The 15,585-nt window shown below is 43.7% G+C and overlaps 1 protein-coding gene across 1 annotated transcript in view; it reads left to right on the top strand.

Moving 5' to 3' along the window:
• Positions 1–409: 409 nt before the first annotated feature.
• Positions 410–15,585, top strand: part of dhx15 (DEAH (Asp-Glu-Ala-His) box helicase 15) — a gene marked incomplete at its 3' end in the record, with an annotated part of 160,369 nt that continues 145,193 nt past the window's right edge. Inside the window, exon 1 of the mRNA XM_070874463.1 lies at positions 410–767. Coding sequence (XP_070730564.1) covers positions 697–767 — 71 coding nt within the window. The remainder of the gene's footprint in view (positions 768–15,585) is intronic.

Genomic DNA, 15,585 nt, shown 5'->3' with positions numbered 1-15,585 from the left:
AAGCTTTCAAACACTTTAAAATTTATAAATATTGATTAAAAAGTATGCACAATTCGTCTTAAGATTGTGACTTTCACTTTTGCATTGCAGTTTCTGTATGATAAAGTCTAAGAAATGTTCGCCTGATAAAAATGCTATTGCTCATTGTTGAAGCAATCGGAAAATAACTGTTTGTGTTGGGCTACGAGGTTATTTTTAATCTTACTCCCAGAAATTGTAAAACAAAGGATTTCCCCGACCTTATATGATTTATGACAGTTTATAATATGCAAGAAAGGAGACGAAATTCAAGTTTCAAGAGTCCTTCAATAATAAAATAAAAAAAATACCCACATCTCCCTCCCTTGCTTGCTTACTGTGGGTCCCGCGGCGTGACCGTGCGAGAACGAGGTACGTCTTGGTCTGCGACCCGCCATCTTGTGGAACTGCTGAGAAGCCGGGCGTGCGTTGGGCCTGTTTCTGTGGTGGTAGTTATTTTAGGCACAAAACACATCTTGGAGGAAGGGGGGGGGGGGGAAATATATAGAGAGACAGAGCGAAACAGCGAAGAAACGAGGCAAGTGAATGAAAGGAGGCGCTACCGGGGCACGAGCTTGAGACAATCGGCCCGGAAGCCGGAACCGAGGGGATAGAACGGGGAGACAGAATCGGAACGCGGAACTTGGAACGCACCGGGACCATTCCAAAACGCTGAAGATGTCCAAGCGGCACCGCGTGGACCTGGGCGACGATTACTCGTCCAGTAAGAAGCGCGCCACCTCGGACGGGTAGGTTCGGGGCTGGGCTGGGCTGAGCAGCGCACGGCGCCGGCGGAAGGCTGCATCCCACCAGGGGCTCCTGCCGGAGCAGCGGCCTTGTTGGCAACACGCGGCGAAGAGCGGCAACCTTGGCTCCGAGCGAGCGAGCGGGCTGGGGGGAACGGTGCGGACCGGAGCGGAAGGGGCGGCTGCGGCTGGTGGCGGTTCCGCTCTGCCTCTTGCGGACAGCGCTCGTCAGTTAGCGAGAGTGGCGGCTTTGGAGTGTGTGGTGAGGCCTAGGCCCGCGGAGTCTCCACAGCGCGCTGCGACCGGGTGCCACCGGCCTGCGGCCGACTTCCTGCCAAATGTCCCGTCTCAGGTAACTTTTGCCGACTGCAGGGCTTTCCAGCTGCTCTCGTCCCTCGGCCTAACGGCGCCTTGTGCCCGGCCGGGCTGTGGCAGGAGCCTCACGGAGTCATTCGCGCTGCCCTGCACTTGTTTATGCACATGGCCGGGCCACGTTTCCAAGACCAATCCAGAGTTTTTAGGGTTTCTACAGAAGAACCCGGGGGTGGTGGGGAAGGAATGCAGTGTTAACGTTTTCTCGCCCCCGATGTCGTGGCGGGAGTAATCTTTCTATACAGTACTAACTTTCTTTTCGAAGTTTTATTTTTCCTATGTAGGTGCGACCTGAATGTCTCTAGAAGAGGCCCAGAATGGCTATCAATCCTCTTCGCTTTTCAGAGACTAAGGTTTGGGTACAGTGGGTTGATAAGATGACAAGATACATGTACAGTTATTAGTATTTTTAGGTTTCTACTGAAAAGATCCCCCCCCCTCCCCCCAAAAAAAATCCCACAAGGACTGCTGGCTAGGCCTTTCTTGACAATTTAGCCACTACTAAAATGTTGCCCATCAGTACGTTATGAACGTGTTGAAATGACAGGATTTTTTAGCAATGTTCCAGTTTTCTTCCCTTTTCTGAAGCTATAGACTGTCCTGGGCAGGACCGGAACCAATGTCCTCAGGGGAGTGTTTGCTAGTGCTGTTGGGGAGGAGTTAAACTAATATGGCAGGGAGACAGAGGGAAGTAGAATGGGGGCAGAAGCAAAAGAGTGAAAGAAGACAAGTAAAAGTGGAGAGCAGAGAAACACAAGGCAAAAATCAAAAAGGGCCACATTACAGCAAAATTCTAAAGGGGCAAAGTGTTAAAAAGACAAGCCTGAACGCTCTGTGCCTCAGTGTGAGGAGTATTCGTAATAAGGTGGACAAATTAACTGCACAGGCAGCAATTAGTGAATATGATATAATTGGCATTACATAGACATGGCTCCAGGATGACCAAGGCTGGGAACTTAACATCCAGGTGTATTCAACATTCAGGAAGGATAGACAGAAAGGAAAAGGAGGTGCGGTAGCGTTGCTGGTTAAAGAGGAAATTAACGCAATAGTAAGGAAGGACATTAGCTTGGATGGTGTGGAATCTGTATGGGTAGAGCTGCGGAATACCAAAGGGCAGAAAACACTAGTGGGAGTTGTGTACAGACCACCAAACAGTAGTAGTGACGGGGACAGCATCAAACAAGAAATTAGGGATGCATGCAATAAAGCTACAGCAATTATCATGGACAACTTTAATCTACATATTGATTGGGCTAACCAAACTGCGGTGGAGGAGGATTTCCTGGAGTGTATTAGGGATGGTTTTCTAGACCAATATGTCGAGGAACCAACTAGAGGGCTGGGCACCCTAGACTGGGTGATGTGTAATTGGAAAGGACTAATTAGCAAGCTTGTTGTGCGAGGCCCCTTGGGGAAGAGTGACCATAATATGGTAGAATTCTTTATTAAGGTGGAGCGTGACGCAGTTAATTCAGAGACTAGGGTCCTGAACTTAAGGAAAGGTAACTTCGATGGTATGAGACATGAATTGGCTAGAATAGACTGGCGAATGATATTTAAAGGGTTGACGGTGGATAGGCAATGGCAAACATTTTAAAGATCACATGGATGAACTTCAACAATTGTACATCCCTGCCTGGAGTAAAAATAAAATGGGAAAGGTGGCTCAACCGCGGGAAATTAAGGATAGTGTTAAATCCAAGGAAGAGGAATATAAATTGGCCAGAAATAGCAGCAAACCTGAGGACTGGGAGAATTTTATAATTCAGCGGAGGAGAACAAAGGGTTCAATTAGGAGGGGGAAAATAGAATATGAGAGGAAGCTTGCTGGGAACACACAAACTGACTGCAAAAGCTTCTATAGATATGCGAAGAGAAAAAGATTAGTGTAGACAAACGTAGGTCCTTTGCAGTCAGAATCAGGTGAATTTATAATGGGGAACAAAGAACTGGCAGACCAATTGAACAAATACTTTGGTTCTGTCTTCATGAAGGAAGACACAAATAACCTTTGGTTCTGTCTTCATGAAGGAAGACACAAATAACCTTCCGGAAATACTAGGGGACCGAGGGTCTAGTGAGAAGGAGGAATTGAAGGAAATCCTTTTAGTCAGGAAATTGTTAGGGAAATTGATGGGATTGAAGGTCGATAAATTCCCAGGGCCTGATAGTCTGCATCCCAGAGTACTTAAGGAAGTGGCCCTAGAAATAGTGGATGCATTGGTGATCATTTTCCAGCAGTCTATCGACTCTGGATCAGTTCCTATAGACTGGAGGGTAGCTAATGTAATGCCACTTTTTTTTAAAAAAAGGAGGGAGAGAGAAAACGGGGAATTTTGACCGGGTAGCCTGACATCAGTAGTGGGGAAAATGTTGGAATCAATTATTAGGGATGAAATAGCAGCGCATTTGGAAAGCAGTGACAGGATCGGCCCAAGTCAGCATGGATTTATGAAAGGGAAATCATGCTTGACAAATCTTCTCGAATTTTTTGAGGATGTAACTAGTAGAGTGGACAGGGAAGAACCGGTGGATGTGTATTTGGACTTTCAAAAGGCTTTTGACAAGGTCCCACACAAGAGATTGGTGTGCAAAATTAAAGCACATGGTATTGGGGTTAATGTATTGACGTGGTTGGCAGACAGGAAGCAGAGAGTCGGGATAAGCGGGTCGTTTTAGAATGGCAGGCAGTGACTAGTGGGGTGCCGCAGGGCTCAGTGCTGGTTACCCAGCTATTGACAATATACATCAATGATTTAGATGAAAGAATTGAGTGTACTATTTCCAAGTTTGCAGACGACACTAAGCTGGGTGGCGGTGTGAGCTGTGAGGAGGATATTAAAAGGCTGCAGGATGACTTGGACAGGTTAGGTGAGTCGGCAAATGCATGGCAGATGCAATATAATGTGGATGAATGTGAGGTTATCCTCTTTGGTGGCAAAAACACGAAGGCAGAATATTATCTGAATGGTGGCAGATTAGGAAAAGGGGAGGTGCAACGAGCCCTGGGTGTCATGGTACATCAGTCATTGAAAGTTGGCATGCAGGTACGGCAGGTGGTGAAGAAGGCAAATGGCACGTTGGCCATCATAGCTAGGGGATTTGAGTATAGGAGCAGGGAGGTCTTACTGCAGTTGTACAGGGCCTTGGTGAGGCCTCACCTGGAATATTGTGTTCAGTTTTGGTCTCCGAATCTGAGGAAGGACGTTCTTGCTATTGAGGGAGCGCAGCGAAGGTTCACCAGACTGATTCCCGGGATGGCAGGACTGACATGAGGAGAGACTGGATCGGCTGGACCTGTATTCACTGGAGTTTAGAAGGATGAGAGGGGATCTCATAGAAACATATAAAATTATGATGGGACTGGACAGGATAGATGCAGGAAGAATGTTCCCCGGTCTTGGGGAAATCCAGAACCAGGGGACACAGTCTAAGGATAATGGGTAAGCCATTTAGGATTGAGATGAGGAGAAACTTCTTCACTCAGTTGTTAACCTGTGGAATTCCCTACCGCAGGGTTTTGTTGATGCCAGTTAATTGGATATATTCAAGAGGGAGTTAGATATCGCCCTTACCAGTAAAAGGGATCAAGGGGTATGGAGAGAAAGCAGGAAAGGGGTACTGAGGTGAATGATCAGCCATGATCTTATTGAATGCTGGTGCAGGCTCAAAGGGCCGAATGGCTTACTCCTGCACCTATTTTCTATGTTTCTATGTAATACAGCTCCAAAGGTGCAAATAGCCCTCTTGGTATCTCACCCAAGTACTGCTCTTTATTTATCGCACAGTGATTGCTGGCTGTTTGCAGGCTCACCGTGTGATATTCTCAACCAATTGTAATATAGTACTATAACTATTCTTGCAACTGAATGTCGCTAACCTGCATATTGGTCAAATTTGCATATCGTAATACAGAGGATGCGGGTTGGTGGGATTGGGGATAAAGAAAGAAAGGAGTGGTTTGCAGAAGAACCCAAGGAACTGCAGAAAAATCTAGACATAGTTTGCATGTTGGCAGGACTGTATCAGATAAAATTCAACACAAGTGTTGCACGTTGGAAGAAAAAATGGGGGACACACTTAATGAATAGTGTGGACTAGCTAGAGTAGAGACTAACTGATCTGAATTAAGCACTTAAAACCAAAAGAAAATAGAATGCTATATTGCTAAATTACTAAAATATAAATTTTGAGGCTGGAATGTTGTAGTGAACTGCTCGGCCAAATTTCAAGTACCGTGTTCAGTTCTCGTCACAAAGATGCAATAGAAACATCCAAGCCCTCAGAAGTGCAGAAAAGTCCTGATCTCCAGTGTCGGATGAGTTGACTTAATGAAGAAAGGTTTAAAAAAACTTGGACTATTAAACCTTAAAAGTAAGTGAATGCGAAGGGACTTTTATATAGGTATGCGGGATGGTAAGTGGAATTGAAAAGTTTAATCCAAATTACAATTTCAGGTTAGACCATGACTGCAGTACAAGGGACATGAGTGCAAACTGGTAAAATGCCATTTAAAGATCGACATCATGAGTATTATTCTACAAAGAGCGATTAATGCATTTATATAGCCCCTTTAACATAGTGAAATGTCCCAAGGCACGAGTGTTATCAGACAAAATTTGGCACTGAGGCACATAAGGAGAAATTAGGGCAGATGACATAGTAAAGGAACATAAAGGGCAAGTACATAAAAAGGAAAAGAGTAGCTAAAGTAAATGTTGGTCCCCTGGAGGATGAGACTAGGGAATTAATAATGGAGAACAGGGAAATGGCAGAGACGTTAAACGAATATTTTGTATCGGTCTTCACTGTAGAAGACACTTAAAAAATATCCCAATAGTGGATAATCAAGGGGTTATAGGTAGGGAAGAACTTAATACAATCACGATCACTAATGAAGTCGTGCTAGGTAAAATAGTGGAACTAAAGGCAGACAAGTCCCCTGGACCTGCTGGCTTGCATCCTAGGGTCTTAAAAGCCGGAATTGTCCGAAAAACGGACATTGTGCAGATTGCATGAATCGTTGTCCGGAATCCGGAAATATTTCCGAAAACCGGACTTTTAAGCTGTACATACCTTTTTCCAAACACGAATCCAAAAAATACCTAAACCGGCCCAGCCTTGAGGTTGCCCTCTGATGTAATGCTCCGAAATCCGGAAATTCACGAAAGCCGGTCCAAGGGTTTCAGGATTCGGGATGTCGAATTTTCTTCTCCGAAATCTGGAAATACACAAAAATCAGCCCAGGGGCTTCCAGATTTGGGCATCGGATTTCTTCTGCGAAATCCGGAAAAACTTGAAAGCTGGAATGGCCTATGTCCTGAGGTTTCCGTTTTCAGGATGTTGTACCTGTAGTGGTAAATGGTTGTTTATCAGACTGGAGGAAGGTACATAGTGGTGTTACATTGACTATATACTGCAGCTCAATGACAGAGGTTGGGGTCTTGGATCTGGCCTGGAGGTGGTGTAGGTTAAACAGCTTCCCACTAGTTCTGTAGTTTAGTTCCACTCCAGCGGGGAGCTTGTTGATTGTGAGGTGGAGCTGCCCCTCGGCAACATTATCCGAAAACACAGCATCATGTTTCACGTACGTTGACGGCAGGGGGTCAAGGGTTTTTTTTAAGGAGAGGGGTGATGATGGCAGATTTGAAAGGGGTTGGGGGACAGTACCTGAGAAGAGAGAACCGTTAACAATATCAGCTAACATGGGGGCCAGGAAAGAAAATTCAGTGGTCAGCAATCTGGTAGTAATAGGGTCCAGGGAGCAGGAGGTGGGTCTCATGGGCAAGATGAGCTCGGAGAAGGCGTGATGGGAGCTAGGAAAGAAACTAGAGAAAGATGAGCGTTCAGGGTTAGGGAAGGGAGGAACCTTGGGTGAAGTTGACCCCTGGTGGCCTAGGAAGAGGAAGGAAAGCGGCAGAGGCAGCTGAATGGAGTCTACGAGCTGTTCGCACGTTGGAGGCAAGGAAGAGCGGTTTAAGAAGACGGTTTGTAGTGGAGAAAAGAGGCCGGGTGTTATCTTTTCATTCCAGGATGATCCCGGAATAGTGAGCAGTTATGGGAGGGGAGGGGAGAAGAAAGCAGGACCCGATAGTGCTATATGTGGTCAGATCTGGCAACGAATGGCTAAATTGTTCTTTAATACCACTTACCTGGAATAGTTTAGTTAGGTAGTACAAACAAAACTCGAAGTATCAGGAGACTGTTGCCCGTTGTAATGTGATGATGGTGGTGTGGGGATGGTAATCGTATACCCTGTGGAAAGATAATCTACATTGGCTGAATTACCTCTCTCTCATATATACAGTGAAAAGTTGTTACTGATTTTGGTCAGTATATTGGAAGATAGCAATCCCTGATTTGTCCTGCACTGCTTGGTTTTTCTTCTCCATAACCTTTAGTGTTCTTAATCATCTGCCATTGCTCTCAGCCCAAAAGTGACAGAGCACTGTTCAGCTGTTCAAAAGTGCTGCTGACCAGTGCAGTCCGTTTTCCTGTAAATCCTTTACAGTTGTCTAGTTAGTGCCAGTTAAGGACAATTAGCAATTAATATTGCCATTATATTAATATACCCATTCATATGCTAAAGCATGTCGATTAATTGTTAACAGTGGTGGTAGCATTAAATTGCAAACCTAAACTACACTGATTATTATAATGATTGCAGTAACATCGTAACAAATCAACTACAGTTTTCCAAAACTGAGTTTGATAGGCTCCCACCATTACAAATGTTGGTCAGTATAGTGAGATTCCACTACTTTTTTTTGTTGTGTGGTCGAAGCAGAGTGTAGAAACTTTTTTAGTCTGTGTTGTATAGTTTCACACTAGGAGGTGCACTTTAAAACCTAAACCATTAAAATAGCTGTAAACTTAACTGCTGCAACAAAGCTTGATGTTTCTCAGTCGTATAAAGTATGGAACGGTTGATAAGCAGTGGCAGACATTTAAGGAGATATTTCATAACTCGCAATAAAAATATATCCCAATGAGAAGGAAAGACTGCGAGAGAAGGGATAAATATCCGTGGCTAACTAACGAAATAAGGGATGGTATCAAATTGAAAACAAGGGCATACAATGTAGCCAAGACGAGTGGGAGGCCAGAGGATTGGGAAACTTTAAAAAACCAGCAAAGAACGACTAAAAAAATGATCGAGCGGGAAGACAGATTATGAAAGTAAACTGGCACAAATTATAAAAACAGATAGTAAGAGTTTCTACAGGTACATAAAAAGAAAAAGAGTGGCTAAAGTAAATGTTGGTCCCCTAGAGGATGAGACTGGGGAATTAATAATGGAGAACAGGGAAATGGCAGAGACGTTGAACAAATATTTTGTATCAGTCTTCACGGTAGAAGACACTAAAAACATCCCAATAGTGGATAATCAAGGGGCTATAAGGAGGGAGGAACTTAATACAATCGCTATCACTAATGAAGTGGTACTCGGTAAAATAATGGGACTAAAGGCGGACAAGTCCCCTGGACCTGATGGCTTACATCCTAGGGTCTTAAAAGAAGTGGCTGCAGAGATAGTGGATGCATTGGTTGTAATCTACCAAAATTCCCTGGATTCTGGGGCAGTCCCAGCGGATGTAACGCCCCTATTTAAAAAAATGAGACAGACGAAAAGCAGGAAACTATAGACCAATTAGCCTAACATCTGTCGTTGGGAAAATGCTGGAGTCCATTATTAAGGAAGCAGTTGCGGGACATTTGGAAAAGCATAATTCAATCAAGCAGAGTCACCATGGTTTTATGAAAGGGAAATCATGTTTGACAAAATTGCTGGAGTTCTTTGAGCATGTAACAAGCAGGGTGGATAAGGGAGAACCAGTGGATGTGGTTTGCTGATGATACAAAGATGGGTGGGAAAGCAAATTGTGAGGAGGACACACAAAATCTGCAAAGGGATATAGACAGGCTGGGCAACAATTTGGCAGATGGAGTATAATGTGAGAAAATGTGAGGTTATCCACTTTGACAGAAATAATAGAAAAGCAAATTATAACTTAAGTGCTGCATTACAGAGGGATCTGGGGGTCCTTGTGCATTTAACACAAAAAGTTAGTATGCTGGTACAACAAGTAATCAGGAAGGCAAATAGAATGTTGGCCTTTATTGTAAGGGGGATGGAGTATAAAAGCAGAGAAGTCCTGCTACAACTGTACAGAATATTTGTGAAGCCACACCTAGAGTACTGTGCAGTTTTAGTCTCCGTATTTAAGGAAGGATATACTTGCATTGGAGGCTGTTCAGAGAAGGTTAACTAGGTTAATTCTGGAAATGAGGGGATTGACTTATAGGTTGAGTAAGGTGGGCCTATACTCATTGGAGTTCAGAAGAATGAGAGCTGATCTTAATTGAAACATAAAAGATAATGAAGGGGCTCGACAAGATGGATGCAGAGAGGATATTTCCACATGGGGGAACTAAAACTAGAGGACATAGTCTCAGAGTAAGGGGCTGCCCATTTAAAACTGATATGAGGAGGAATTTCTTTTTTCAGAGGGTTGTAAATCTATGGAATTCTCTGCCCCAGAGAGCAGTGGAGGCTGGGTCATTGAATATATTTAAGGCGGAGATAGACAGATTTTTGAGCGATAAGGGAATAAAGGGTCATGGGGAGCGGGCAGGGAAGTGGAGCTGAGTCCATGATCAGATCAGCCATGATCTTATTAAATGGCGGAGCAGGCTCGAGGGGCCTGGTGGTTTATTCCTACTCCTATTTCTTATGTTCTTATATGATTGTACTGTAGTTACTGCAAGCGGGAAGGAGCGTGTACAATACAGGTGTGAAATCCGGAAACCGAGACCGTTCCGGATTCCAACTATTTCCAGATTTCGGAACATCTTTGCCTGGGTCGAGGAAGGTAGGTGGGGGTGGGGTGGGGGGGGCGGGGTCAGTTAGGCCACTGGTGTTCTGGGGGTCGGTTGGGCCGTTTGGGGATGTTGGTCGGTTGGGCCATTTGGGGATGTCGGTCGAGCCACCGGAGGTCGGAGGTGTCGATTGGGCCTAGGCCAGAGGAGGTTGAGCGGCCGTAGGTCGAGGGGGGTGGGGGGGGCGTTGGGGGTCGGTCAGGCTGCCGTCGGCCGGGGGAGGTCGGTCTGGTCGCCGAGGTCAGGCTGGGCCAGTGTCGAGGTCAGGGCTGGTATGGGGCCGGTCGGGCCGAGGTTGGGGAGTCTGGATTTTGGAAAATTTTACGCTTTCCGGATGACCCCACCACGGATCGGCCCGGGTTCTGGAACTCTGGATTTTGGACGTCGCACCAGTATTACATTCACTTTGAAGCTGGTCTAAATTGTGGGGGGGGGGGGGGGTGTTGGGAAGTGGATGCATTGGGCAATTTGTCCAGCCATCCTTTTATAGATTTAACAGCCCCAGTTGTTGCAGAGGTAAAGTGGACTTTTCTTACCTGATTGACTGACTGTATCCTCTCTCGTTTTTGTATACAACTGAATTCACCAATTTGCCATTTGCCTGGCTTGGAAGCTCTGCAGCTTACGATAACATAATTAGCTCTGGTTCTCTGGGCTTTTGGCATTGTTGTCAACCAAGCTGGTTGAAATAACCTATTTAATGAACAAGTGAAGTTTTTCATTCAGGGCTTTTTAAAAACCCCACACATCAGCAGAGCTAAAGATACTCCAGAAGTGGTACTTGGAGGTTAGCCCAGGTGTGAGCAGATCTGCCCTATTTGCAGGCTAATGTAGTGGATTATATGAAGGCCTGCTGGAATTAGTTCGGCGGATAAAGGGCAACATAAAATAAAATTCTCAAGTACCCTTAGACGGGTATTTGTACATCAAAGAAAGAAAACCGCAATACAAATTCCCCCTGTCTTTGAGGCTGTAAATGTCAACCAATTGTTAACCCCAGTTTCTTTTGGGATGGTGTTGCTTGCAATTCTGACCCAGTGATCAACATAGTTGTGTAAACCAGAAAAACTATCAAATTGAAGATTGTCATCTTGAAAGGTATAGTTTGCTTCAGAAAAAATTATGCCAGCACCCAAAAAAAGTACACGAGTGGCATTATAGAACAAACATCTACTTTTCATGAGTACCTACTAAATTCATTGTGCTGTTCTGAGAATCAGCATTCTTCAAATCACTTCAAGTACAGTAGCAAATGGGAAAAGATGTGCCTGCACAGAGTGATGAAGAGATGTAATATGAGAATAGTTTGCAAAGCATTGGATTTGCTGGTTCAGTGTTGCAAGAATTGTTGCCCTGTGGAATACAACTCACTGCAGTTCTCTAGTCTAAAACATTCCTTTGCACCTACCCGTGCTTTCCGCCCTCCAACAATCTCTGTCCATGTAGCTGCACGCCCATAACACCACTTGCCATTATCTTTGCCATAAGTCTATGTGGTACTGTACCTTATTAAATGTTTTTTGAACATGTATATAAACCATATCCACTGCACTTCCTTTATCTTTATTCAAAAATTCTATGTGATTGTTTAGGCATGACCCACCTTTTAGAAATCTCTCTTAACTGTCACTGATTGCAGCCTGCTTTACACCAGTCCTATTTTCTTTTCCATTGAAGTCAATAGAAAATAATAAAGCTGTAAAATGGGTGCGTTATTATTTGTTTTATGCAACCCTGCAAAACAATTTCACTCATTTGTAGTTTATAGTTACGCTGAGGTAAGACCAACTGTCCTGTTATTTCCTGCTTAATCCCATGTCCTTTTTTGAAGAGAAGTTTCAGATTTATTACCTTTGAGTCCTCTGACACAATTTTCCTTTGCAAAGAATCTTGCCAAATTTGAATTGAGTCTCTGCTAATTTTTCCCTGGCTTCTCTTGGAATAGTTTTACCTCATGTTCCCTAATCTCCATCCTTGTAGTTTTCCTATATTAATACTTGTCCTGGTTTACATTTTTATTATTTCCTTTGTACTCATTTAAAAATATTACAATATTACAATATTACAATATTCAAATAAATTGGCTTCTTTGATGTAAAGAAAGAACCTGAATTTATATGACGCCTTTATCAACCTCAGGACCAATGTTCCCTCTTATTTTTTGGGGTGCGTGGCCCATGCGCGAAACTTCACATTGAGAAAGCTGCTTCCGGGCTTCATGGGACCGGCAGAGAGGTGGGCTGTGCAACTTAGAGGGAATGTTGCTCAGGACATCCCAAAGCATTTCACAGCTTTGGGTGTAATGTAGGGAAATGAGACAATTTGTGCACAATATGTTCCCACAAACAGCAATGGGATAATAATCAGATCATCTGTTATAATAATATTGCTTGAGGGATAAATATTGGCCAGGAAATTGGGAGAACATCTCTGATCTTCTTTGAATAATACCTTGGGATCTTTTACGTCCACCTGAGAGCACATGGTGACTTAGTTTAACATAAATGAGCTTCTGGTCACACATCTCCTCTCACCTAAAACCACCTACTTCCACCCTCGTAGCATCGCCTGTTCTGCCCCTGCCTCAGCCCATCTGCTACTGAAACCTACATGCATGCTTTTGTTATCTCCAGACTTGATTATTCCATTGCTCCGGCTGGCCATCCACCACCTATAAACTTCAGCTCATGCAAAGCTCTTCTGCAACTATCCTGACTCGCACCAAATCTTGTTCACCCATCACCTATGTGCTTGCATTGGCTCCTGGTCCAGCAACATGTCAAATTTAAAATTCTCATCCACGTGTTCAAATCCTTCCATGGCCACGCCCCTCCCGAGCGCATTTTGTCTGATAACACTCCTGTGAAGCATCTTGGGAGGTTTTGTTACATTAAAGGCGCTATATAGATGCAAATTGTTCTCATCTGAAAGACAACATCTTCAACAGTGAAGCTCTCCCTCCAGTACTGGAGTCAATCTACATTATGTGTTCAAGTACCTGGAGTGAGGATTGAGCACATGACCTGGCTCAGAGGTGAGAGGCATGCCACTGGATGAAGGCTACAACATTTGTTGCCAATTGGCAGAAGGAGCCAGATCTAAAGATCCCACTGCAGTCTCACAGTTGTTGCAGTTTTACTTCATATGTGCTGAAGCTTTCAGTCACAGGTTTTCGGGTTTTTCTTGAAGCTCAGTATGCAATGAAAGGTCTCCCATCATGCAGTTGGATGTCTCAGCAGGAGCAGTGAGCTTCAGTGGTTTGTTGCACCATTGCTGGAAAGAGAGTTTAAAAAAAAAATTCATGTGCCTTTGTTGCAGACATTAAACGTGAGAATTGGTTATTGAAACTTACTTACTTTGTACCCTGTATCTCATTTGTACAAATTATCTATAGCTACAAAGAAGAAACCAGTTGCTTCTTTCGCTGATGAGTTGCATTCATTAATTTGAATCTCAAGTCCGGCCTTTTCAAAGCCACAGTATTGGAACTTGGTTTCTGTGGAAAACTTTTGAATGGACAAAATCCAAACTTCAAAGAATGGATCAAATAAGATGGTTTAAACATTTTTAAAATCTAGGTTACATTTGCACAATTAAAGAAAGTTGTGAAGAATTCATAAATCAGGAAATCTGTCTGGATGAAGTTAGTGGGTTAGATTGAGATGGAATAGCTTGACATTAAAACTTTGATTAGTTTAAAGTTGCATTTTGAAGAAATAACTGGTAGAATTCTGAAATTCTATGATCGCCATCTTGGGTGCTTAGCTTTTGTTAAAATGCAGAAGATATCACTTGTATGCGTGGATTCTTTTTTTGTGTCAAGATCATTTTCCACAGTTAGATGTGTTCTGAAGATGGTACGATGACAGATTATTGTAGATTATATAACATAGCTAATATGCTATTTCTAAGTGAATGTTAGTTTGCAAATCTCCTTGAAGTTGTTGTATGGGATTCTGATCCATCACAAAGTTAAGTACAGCTGCAGCAAGGTAGAAAAGAGTATGAAAAGTGGATGCAAATGGAGATGCAGTGGTTGGACAATGTAAAGCTTGGGGTTTAAAATCCTATGTAGGTTATAGGAGGAAGTGAAATTTGGGAAAGGAAGCAAGTTTCAAGGTTTTGAGGTCCTGGACGAAAATGAGTTAACATAGGACCAAAGTAACAGGAGTAGGCCATTTATTCGCTTGAGCCTGTTCCGCCATTCAATGAGATCATGGCTGATTTGTGCCTTTGGCCCATATCCCTTAATACTTTTGGTGAACAAAAATCTTATCAATCCCAGATTTAAAATTAACAATTGATCGAGCATTTTTAGGTCCAAAGTGGAAGACCTCACATTTGCCACAGTTTTGCCCATTCACTTAATCTATCGATATCGCTTTGTAATTTTATGCTTTTATCTACTCTGCCTACAAAGCCATTTGTCATCTGCAAATTTGATTATATCACTGTCTATGCCATCTTTTAAGTCGTTAATAAATACTGTGAATAGTTGAGGCCCCAACACAGATTCCTGCAGGACTCCACCAGTCACATCCTGGCAATTGGAATACCTACCCATTATCCCTACACTCTGTCTCTTGCCACTCAGTCAATTTCCTAACCAGGTCAATAATTTGCCTTCAATTCCATGTGCTTCTACCTTAGTTAACAGTCTGTCATGAGGAATTTTATCAGATGCCTTTTGGAAGTCCATATAAATAATATCCATAGACATTCCCCTGTCCGCTATAGTCACCTTCTCAAAAAATTCAGTCAGGTTTGTCAGGCATGACCTGCCTTTCACACAGCCACACTGGCTCTGATCAACTGAAATTTTTCAAGGTGTTCAGACACTCTGTCCTTAAATGTAGACTCTAGTAATTTCCCGACAACAAATGTTAGGCTAACTGGTCTATAATTCCCTGGTTTCCCTCTCTCGCCATTCTTAAATAGCGGAGTGACATGCACAATTTTCCAATCGAAAGGAACGGTTCATGAATCGAGAGAACTTTGGAAAATTATCATTGGGGCACCTGCAATGTACTCCCCTACTTCCTTTATAACCTTGGATGCAAACCATCGGGTGCTGGGGATTTGTCACTTTTTAGTGCCATTATTTTCCTTATTACTGTTATTTTGCTTACGTTAATTTTATTGAGACCCTGTCCCTGATTCAGTATTAGTTTCCTGGACTCTGGCATGCTATTCTCTTCCTCTACTGTAAATACTGACGCAAACATGTCCACAATTTCCTTATCATTGATAATATCACAGATACCATTATTTAAGGGGCCAACGTTGATCTTGACTACCCTCTTTTTCCTAATATAATTGTAAAAATGCTTTGTACAGGTTGTACCTCTCCAGTCTGGTTCTCTGGTCCGGCAACATCCCTGGTCCGGCATCATTCCCAGCGGGGGGTCGCGACCTGCGCTGTGTCCTGGGGCTGGCTGCTGCTCTTCTCCCTGTTGCCTCCGGTGTTCCCTCCTTGGTCGGGTCGGCGCGAAGAGGGAGCGAGGAATGCGGCGGTGGACTGAGGCGCCGAAGCCGGGCCTGAGAAATGCTGAGCAGTAGGCTTCTG

The sequence above is a fragment of the Pristiophorus japonicus genome, unplaced genomic scaffold, assembly GCF_044704955.1.
Source record: "Pristiophorus japonicus isolate sPriJap1 unplaced genomic scaffold, sPriJap1.hap1 HAP1_SCAFFOLD_835, whole genome shotgun sequence".
Classification (NCBI taxonomy): Eukaryota; Metazoa; Chordata; class Chondrichthyes; family Pristiophoridae; genus Pristiophorus; species Pristiophorus japonicus.
The sequence above is the reverse complement of the archived record's forward strand: the minus strand, read 5'-3'. Positions and strand labels throughout refer to the sequence as shown.